Source organism: Saccostrea cucullata, unplaced genomic scaffold, assembly GCF_032062105.1.
Source record: "Saccostrea cucullata isolate Sc308-1 unplaced genomic scaffold, CSIRO_AGI_Scuc_v1 ctg2940, whole genome shotgun sequence".
Lineage (NCBI taxonomy): Eukaryota > Metazoa > Mollusca > Bivalvia > Ostreida > Ostreidae > Saccostrea > Saccostrea cuccullata.
The window spans coordinates 43,354-53,361 of record NW_026933644.1 but is presented as its reverse complement, the minus strand read 5'-3'; the positions used below and the strand labels follow the sequence as shown (position 1 = coordinate 53,361).

The window sequence follows — 10,008 nt, the reverse complement described above, 5'->3', positions numbered from 1 at the left end:
ACATTTTGTCTAGAACCAATCGGATAGTGCGTTGTATTAGCATATTATAATGAGGTATAAGATAGCGATATAAAAAATATAGAAGGTAAAGAGGTGAAATTTACCCGTCTATCAAATACCGTATAAGCAGAATTTTTAGCGAGGATTTAATTTTGGCATTATTAGCGAGGGTGCTGAGATCGCTAAAATTGGATATCGCTAAAAATTAATTGCGATTTATTTGTAATAGCTCTTTTACTGTGCATTTTAAAATCGCTAAAATTACATATCGCTAAAAATAAAATACCAGTTTTTAAGGACAAATCGCTAAATTTGCGTCTCGCTAAAATTTCCACTTATACGGTAGTATAATAAAGAAAGGAAGTGGCTACAATTTTTAGGAAATTTTAATGTCCGATGAGGAATTATATTCCAAAATGTAAGACAAGAGTTTCCAAGGCAATTGATCACTCCATTATTTCAGTTTGTTCATTAACATGTTCATAAACGTAAAAACTATTTTTAAAAAAATGTGGAAACTTCACTATGATTCATATTTCAATATGACTGTACCTCGATCTATATCGAGAAATTCAAATTATTATAAGCTCATGAAAAGATGTACACATGTGACGTTTATTTGCCCCCCCCCCTTAAAAAAATCCTGTTCATGTGACTTCTCGCTCTCAATTTTCACACAAATACATAAAATAAAGGTAAAATTGCATATCTTGTGTCGATGTAAATGCAAACAAAAACTTAATGGTGTCTTTGAAAAAATTTTCAATCTAAGTTGACAAAAAAGATACTCGTCTTCAATTAGCTATTTTCAAACTGTTTTCCCGTGGGTATTTATTTAAATTATTTTATTTTTCTTCTTTATTATAATGTTGGTATTCTTTTATGGCAGAGATATACAATTATGACTCGCTAATACTGTACTCTCTAACTGTTAGGAATAATTTATATTTCACGTGAAAGGGACGCCATACATTTATCAATAAAAATACATAACACGGCATAAGTTGTTTAATATCTTTTAACTTTCACATTTTGTGAATTGTGCACGAATTAGAAAATTAAGTATATGGAATACTTTAATGGATAATAAAGACAAACGAAATGCAGTTATTTGTTTTTTAGCTCACCTGAGCTAAAGGCTCAAGTGAGCTTTTCTGATCGAAATTTGCCCGTTGTCTGTTGTTGTCGTCGACGTCCTTGTCGTTAACTTTCATATTTTTATCTTCTTCTGAAGAACCACTGGACCAATTTCAACCAAACTTGCAACAAAGTATCCTTGGGTAAAGGGGATTCAAATTTGTTCAAATGAAGGGCCACACCCTTTTCCAAGGGGAGATAATTATGAATTAGAGAAAAATTAACGGCATTTTAAAAAAATCTACTTCTCAAGAACCACTTGGCCAGGAAAGATGAAACTCATGTGGAATCATTCTCAGGTAGTGTAGATTCAAGAATGTTCATATTATGACCCCGGGGGGTATGGTTGGATCAAAATAACCAATCAAAATTTTACATAGGAATATATTGGAAAAATCTTTAAAAACCTTCTTCGCAAGAACCACTGGGCGAGGAAAGATGACACTCATGTGGAATCATCCTCAGGTAGTATAGATTAAATTTGTTCAAATCATGACCCCCGGGGGTAGGGTTGTGCCAAAATGGCCGATCAAAGTTTAACATAGGTATATATAGGAAAAATCTTTAAAATCTTCTTTTGAAGAACCGCTGGGCCAGGAAAGATGAAACTCATATGGAATCATACTCAGGTAGTGTAGATTCAAGTTTCTTCAAATCATGACCCCCTGGGGAAGGTTGGGGCAAAATGGCTTATAAATGTTTTAAATAGGAATATATAGGGAAACCTTTCAAAATCTTTTTTTCAAGTACTTCCGAGCCATGCTTAGTGATATTTATAGGGAATCATCCTCAGGTATTGTAGATTCTAGTTTGTTCAAATCAAGGACCCTGGGGGTTAAAATTCAAGCCCCCTCCCCCCTCCCTGCCCTCAGTAAACTTTCAGTTCTGATCTGATATGTGTTTTTTTACTAGCCATTTGCTCAGGTAAGCGATATGACCCCTACGCCTCTTGTTAGAAATTATATTGAAAAACAAATAACGCCATTGTGTCCTCTTTGTTACACTAGCAGTGTTCGTGGTGTGATTTTAAACTTATTTGACAACTGTATGAATAAGGTTTAATAAAAATAAATCCACAAGATACTGATGTACAAGTAATTGTAACTGGCATAATGCGCCGTTGCTTTATTCTTTAATTTTTATAGAAAGTTGCACGTAACACCCGATTTCGTGGATTCAACAATACCCTAATATTGGGTATTATACGCAATTTCAAGGATAATACCTGATTTCAAGAATCCTCTCCGACCTGTTCAATATTAAACGCCCAGTTGTAAACAAAAAAGTCGTCTGATCAAATTTTCAGGGCTAAATTAAGGAAAAGAATCGATATCTAAGTAAGATGTGTTTATTTTTCACACTAAAATAAAATAATTTATTAAAAATAATATGTATTAGACCCATTAAAACCTAAATAAGCAAATCACAACGCTTGGTAGGGTCATCGGAAAGACACGGTATTGAACGCTAACAGGGCAGACGTTAACTTGAATACCAATACTGAAAAATCATTCATTTTTATAGTCGAAATTATTTATAAAAATTATGTAGAAATGTTTTAGCTATATAATAAAGGAGTTGTTGAACTTATATCGGCGAATATTGGCACTCATTGGCTGGCCAACTTATGCCAATATTCACCGATATAAGTTCAATAATCCTATATTACAAGGGGGAAATCTGGTGAAGAACAGCATGGCCAAAGTGACTCAGGTGAGCATTGTGGCCAATGGCCCTTTTGTTTACATTTCATCAGGGCCCTACTCGGTGGGCGTCTTATAGTGATCAGTCTGTCCGTCGGACCCTCTAGCTGTCCATTCGTCCTTCTGTCCGTCTGCCCGTCCGAGATCTCTTGTCCAGAGCATATCTTCTCTCTCCTTGGTCCAATCTGGCTCATACTTCACCCACAGAGTGCCTTTACGTAAAGGGTTTGTAGAGACCTTGAACAGTGTTTCTAGGTCTAAGGTTAAGGTCAAAACAGAATTATATAAAAAAAATTCTTGTGCAGGGCTTATCTTCTCTCCCCTTGGTCTAATGTGGCTCATACTTCACTCATAGAGTGTCATTTGTCAATGGATGTGCAATGTCCTTGAACGAAGTTTTAGGTCAAAATCAAAAATACATGTGTAGCCTATCTGTTGAAAATCTTTGTTCTATGTATAATTTCTTTCCCTTTAGTCCAGCCTCAAATTTTATTAATTAACTAAAAGTACTAAACAATTATGATTGTCATTCTATATTTTGATAGAGGATATGCAACGATTTTTAAAGGCATTTTTAAAAGTTATTTTGTTTTTATTATTTTTTCAGAGAGAAGTTACTTTTTGTCCCCTTTAGACTCAAAAATAAACTCTTCTCAGCTGCCTTACATTTTCATGTTCATTGATATAAGCGGGGCCCTTGGGATTGACACCATCTCAATGATATCTAGTTTTGCCAGACTACTTTACTCTTTCAATAACTTCCAGAAAAAAAAAATTATATTTTTTATAATATATTCAAATGAAATGTTATTGCTACATATAAGTCAGGAAACATTTTTTTGAATCTTGAATTTGCTGAATTTGTTGAATCAAGGTGAACCTGTTGAATTTATTAAAGTTATAAAAGATTTTTTTTCTTTAAGCAGGAACAAATGAAAAAGCTTGCCACCAAAGAAGAAAGAACTTCAAGTCCATGTATGTATCATAATGCCAATCTTTATTTCTAACAATATTGAAACAAGAAAACATTCATGTAACCATCAATTTTCGCACGGGAAATATATAAAGTAAACAATGAAATTGAGTCTTGATCATCAAACCGCTTCGATATGTGTGAAAAGACATGCGTCTTATTGATGGCGACAATAGTTGCGAATATTTTGAAAACTTATAGTCGGATAAAAATCAAACAAAAAACGATACCCCCGGAGGTAGGGCGGGACCACAATAGGGAATCCAAGTTTTACATAGAAATACATGTATATAGAACTAATCTTTAAAGATATTCCTCTCAAGATCTACAGGGCCAGGAAAGCTGAAACTTATGTGGAAGCATCCTTAGGTAGTGTAGATATTTAATTGTTAAAGTCATAACTGCCCAGGGGTAGGTTAGGGCACATTAGGGAATCCAAAATTTACATAGAAATACAAATTAAAGTACAAATCTTTAAAAATCTTCTTCTCAAGAACCACTGGGCCTGGAAACTGAAACTTATGTGGAAGCATCTTCGGGTAGTGTAGATATTAGATTGTATAGGTATAGCAAGAGGGGAAATCTGGTAAAGAACTGCATCACCCAAGTAACTCAGGTGAGCGATGTGGCCAAATTGGGCCTCTTATCTGATTACATTTTGTCCGCTGTCTGTCCAACCAACTGTAAGTCTGTCTGTTTGTTAACTTTTCACATGTTTGACTCCTACTCACTGGGCCAATTTTAACCAAACTTGATAAAAAGCATTTTTGGTTTGAATTGAAGTTTGAAAATGTTAAAATAAAGGACCAAGTCCCTTCACAAGAGGAGATAATCAAGAAAAGACAAAAGTAGAGTGAAGTCTTTAAATTATTCCCACGAACCAGTAGACCAGGAAAGCTGAAATTTACGTGGAAGATTGCTTGGGTTGTGTAGATTCTAAATTGTTCAAATCATGACCCCGGGGTAGGGCGCGGCCAAAATACGGAATCAAAGTTTTACATAGAAATATAACTTCATCACCTGCATACGAAGTATATATATCTCAGTTGATTTGATTCCCAAGAGCATGCTCTACGTAGGAACGATTTCTTGAATGAGGTAAATTATTGACAACTTGATGAATCAAGAATATTAGCAGTCTTGTTTAAAATCATCATTTCGTACTTGCTATGGTCGATACAATGACCTTGTCAGCAAATACAATTTATCATGGACTAGAGTCAAATGCTGACTTACGTTTTTCATAGCAATTGTTAGTCCATTAATTATACACTGTATGGACGACAGATTTTTTTCTCGTTATTTCCTGATCATGACAACGAGCACTGTTACAACGCAAAATGTAATAACCCTGATTAATAACATTTTGCGTTATTACATTTTGCGTTGAAATCAACGCAGAATGTAATAACGCAAAATATAACAACACGCTTTTGAGGATTATTACATTTCGCGTTATTACATTTTGCGTCGAGATCAACACAAAATGTAATAGCGTAAAATGTAATAATACGAATTTGGGATTATTACAGTTTGCGTTGTTACATTTTGCGTCGAGATTAAGCAAAAGGCAGGAACGCAAAATGTAATAACACAATTTTTTCGTCAGTCAAATTGAATACAATTTTTTAATAGTGTAGTGGTCGATGAAAAGAAAATATAACAAAATGAAAAAAATATACGCAATTTCTTACAATTATATATATATAATAAATTTTATAATATATTGATTTATTGAATTAGCTACTTGTGTTTAAAATCAGTTGAAGAAATGTGTTCAAATTATACATGTAGGTGTTGCAAATTAGAAACGTGGATTTGTGGGCAGGGTTGTTGGGGGTATTGACCAGTGTTCTTTTGCTTTCTTTTATAGACAAATGCAATGAATCTAAAAAAACTTTTTTCATTTGTACTGGAAGGTGTAAATGTATAGCAGGAAGGGGTTTATTGACAATAATGATACCATACTGTTCTAAGCAAATTTACAGCATTGCAGACAAGCAAAAACAAAATGCTATCTCTCTCTTTCTTTCCATCCTGTAATAAAATGGATTGTTTCTGCATGTCCACAATAATGCCATAATAAACATACGAAGTAAACACCCCATCCTTTCCCTGCCCCCCTCGCTTGACACACACATACACTTCTTTTCATTTGTTAGGTATACGTGCCGAAAATGCATATCAAGAGCTTTTAATGAACAAAATGGCAATAGTCAATCTTCGGTAGTTAACTACTGTATACAGGGTTATTTTCACCCTTTCACACTTGCAAACAATTTTGCCCCGTTTTAATTTGTCCAATCGTGGTTTTGTTTAAGAAATTTTACTGTATTCTTTGAAATCGCCCCGTTTTAAATTCGCCCAAAAGATCGTAGGGCGAAAGGGGCGAAAATAAAACGGGGGCGAAAATTTCCCTGTACGAGTACAGTATGTGTTATTGGTTAGAAATTTAAAAAAGACTATCAAAAATATGCCAATCAAAGATAAGTTAATTCTCTATAATTAAGTACAGTGCCCGTAAAAGCCCTTCCGTTGGTCTCATTGTTTTAGTTGTAAATATTTTAACAGCATGTTTCACATGTTGGTTACATGTATATATTTGGATCAATTTTATGTTTTTTTTTGTTAAACGCAGTAAAAAAAATTTTTGTTTCATTTAATTACATATTGTATATTACATTTTGCGTTGTCTTCAGTGCAAAAATAAAATAACGCAAAATGTAACAACGAAAAAGGATTTTGTTACATTTTGCGTTGATCTCGACGCAAAATTTAATAACGCAAAATTTAAAGATCTAATAATCGTATTATAACATTTTGCGTTATTACATTTTGCGTTGATTTTGACGCAAAATGTAATAACGCAAAATGTAATAATCCAGGTTTATTACATTTCGCGTTATTATTATATTTCGAGTTGTAACAGAGCACACGGCGTATGAGACCCGTTGGCAGGGGATGCTCACCCCTTCATGGAACTAGATCCCACCTCTGAATGTTTGGGGTCCGTGTTTGCTCGGCTCTTTTTTGTATTGTTTTATGGACTTTGAGACTGAATTATGTTCGTTATCTCCATATCGTTATATAATCCTTATATTTCTTTTTAGCTACAGAGAATCTTGAACGAAAATTCTTGGTAAGAGTTCCAAGATCTTTGCTTGCAAAGAAAAATGGCAATAATAATGAAGATGCTGATAGAATAGAAGAAGACAACACAGGCGATCTTTCTGATCAAAAAGAAAAGGACAACACAGGCAATAATTGTAAACTGCATGACACAAACAATATATCTGAGGAGAATACTGAAAACATAGGGCCGGAAGAAAGCAGCATTAACCTCACCTCTGATGTCAAGGTAGAGGATCACAGTACTACAGCAAAAGCCAAAGACACAGTTGCTGAAACACTTTCCCCGGAAATAATCAAGAAGATATTAGATGCACAGGAGAACGAGATTAGTGTCAGCATGATTGATTTTGCTGGACAGTTTGCATATTATGCATGTCACCAAATTTACATGAGATCATCGGCTTTCTACATATTGGTAATGGACATGACAAAAAACTTTGAAGAAGATGTCATTGGCGAGGAAGAAGAACAGAAGGGTTCTGTTTTTACAACTTGGAAATACAAAGGTAGTCTTCTCAGTCAAATGCATAAAGAGATAATTAGTCAAAAGTTAAGGAATTAAAATTCGTGCGATGTTCAGTTTGCATCAACTTTACAGAAAATAGAGCACTTCTCAAGAATCTCTATTTTAAGGTCACCTAAAAAAATCAGGTGACTCATCGCTCTCTGTTTTCGTGTTCGTCATCATGCGTTGTGCGTACACATTTAATTATTTCCAGGTTCTTCTCTGAAACCACTGAATCAATTTCAAATAATTTGGCACAAAGCATCTATGGGTGAAAAATTGTGAATTTCATGATCCCTGCCCCCTGGGACCTAAGTGCTGGGGTCAAATTAAATCCCCTAAAATATAATCAATCTTAAAAAAATTGTCTTCTTTACTCCTGGACATCAAGCAGTAAAACTGTTTGCATGATTGTAATCAGCATTTAGTACTCGACCAAATTTTTGAAATTCATGGCCCTGGGATCAATGGTTCCAGTGCTAGGGCGGAGTTACATGTAAATAAGTATATAGTGAAATTGCATTATTTTTAGGTCACCTGAGTAAACTCAGGTGACCTATTGCTATCTCTTTTCGTCCGTCGTCGTTCGTCGTACGTCGTACGTCGTACGTCGTTCAAAAACTTTTGATCATTTTCAGCTTCTTCTCTGCACCCACTGAACCAATTTCAACCAAATTTGGCACAAAGCATCTATGGGTGAAGAGGAACAAAAATTGTGAATTTCATGATCCCTGCCCCCCTGGGGCCTGAGGGGTGGGGCCAAAACCACTAAAATTAATGCAATCTTTAAAAATCTTCTTCTTTACTCCTGGACATCAAGCAGTCAAACTGTTTGCATGATTGTAATCAGCATTGAGTCCTCTATCAAAATTGTGAAATTCATGGCCCTGGGGTCAGGGGTTCTAGTGCTAGGGCAGGGCTAAATAAGTAGGTAGTGAAAATGCATTATTTCTTTGAAAATCTTCTTCTCTGCTCCTGGGTATTAAATAAACCAACTAAGTAGTTAGTTATGATGAGCAAGAGTGCTTCTACCAAAATTGTGAATTTTATGGCCCCAGGGTCAGGGGTTCTGGTGTTTGGGCGGGGCTCTATTGATTATATAGTACATTGAAAATACATGATTTCTTTGAAAATCTTCTTCTCTGCCCCTGGATATTAAATAAACTAACTAAGTGCATAGTTATGATGAGCAAGAGTGCTTCTATCAAAATTGTGAATTTTATGGCCCCAGGGTCAGGGGTTCTGGTAAGGGGGGGGGCTTTATAGATTTTATAGTAAAAATACATGAATTCTTTGAAAATCTTCTTCTCTGCTCCTAGATATCAAATAAAGTAACTAAGCGCATAGTTATGATAAGCATGAGTGCCTCTACCAAAATTGTGAATTTTATGGCCCCAGGGTCAAGAGTTCTGGTGTTGGGTGGGGGGTGGGGGGGGGGCTCTATTGATTATATAGTAAAAATACTCGAATTCTTTGAAAATCTTTTTCTATGCTCCTAGGTATTAGATAAACTAACTAAGTGCATATAGTTATGATAAGCAAGAGTGCCTCTACCAAAATTGTGAATTTTATGGTCCCTGGGTCAAAGCTTCTCTTGTGAGGGGGGGGGGGGTGCTATATAGATTATATTGTAAAAATACTTGAATTCTTTGAAAATCTTCTTCTCTGCTCCTAGTCATTAAATAAACTAACGAAGTGCATAGTTAAGATGAGCAAGAGTGCTTTTACTAAAATTGAATTTTATGGTCCCAGGGTCAGGGGTTCTGGTGTTAGGGTGAGGCTCCATTGATTATAGAGTAAAAATTCATGAATTCTTTGAAAATCTTCTTCTCTGCTCCTTGGTATTAAATAAACTAACTATAAGGTACACAGTTATGATGAGCAAGAGTGCTTTAACCAAAATTGTGAATTTGATTGTCCCAGGGTCAGGGGTTCTGGTGTGTGTGTGGGGAGGGGGGGGGGGTTGTGGGCTCTGTTGATTATATAGTGAATATACATTAAATCTTTGAAAATTTTCTTCTCTGTCTCTGGGTATGAAGAAGATAAACTACCTAAATAGTTATGATGAGCAAGGGCCCTAATCTTGCAGAATTTTGAATTTCAAGGCCCCAGGGTCAGGGGTGGAGTGGAGCTCTACTCATATAATAATGAATTAATTGTTTGAAATCTGCTCCTTTGTATTTATAAAGCATTTATTTATTTTTTGATAGGCAATTTTAAGGGTGCCTTTTTAAAATTTGTGCAATGTGTGGACCTAGGGTCAGGGGTTTATTTCACAGTGTTAGGGGCACTACTGATTATTGCTGAATATTACTGATTAGTTGGAATGCATTTTTGTTCCCCTACCTTGGGTATGGGTATTCAGTACCCCTGCGAGGTGATCATGAATAATTCATGGATTTCCTTGAATTTTTCATGAATTTTATACATGAAATGTTCATGAAGATCCTATGAACTTATTATTGGGCATATTTAAATCAATAAACCAAGCTAAGCAACTTCAGTGTATTGTTATGATGATCAATGGTGCCACTTTCAAAATTGTGAATGCCATATAG

At 35.2% G+C, this 10,008-nt stretch overlaps 1 protein-coding gene across 1 annotated transcript in view; it reads left to right on the top strand.

The window, feature by feature from the left end:
• Window positions 1-6,923: 6,923 nt before the first annotated feature.
• LOC134238785 (uncharacterized) overlaps window positions 6,924-10,008 on the top strand; it is a gene marked incomplete at its 5' end in the record, with an annotated part of 13,078 nt that continues 9,993 nt past the window's right edge. The window contains one exon of the mRNA XM_062720901.1: window positions 6,924-7,451. Within this exon, the coding sequence (XP_062576885.1) occupies window positions 6,924-7,451 (528 nt within the window). The remainder of the gene's footprint in view (window positions 7,452-10,008) is intronic.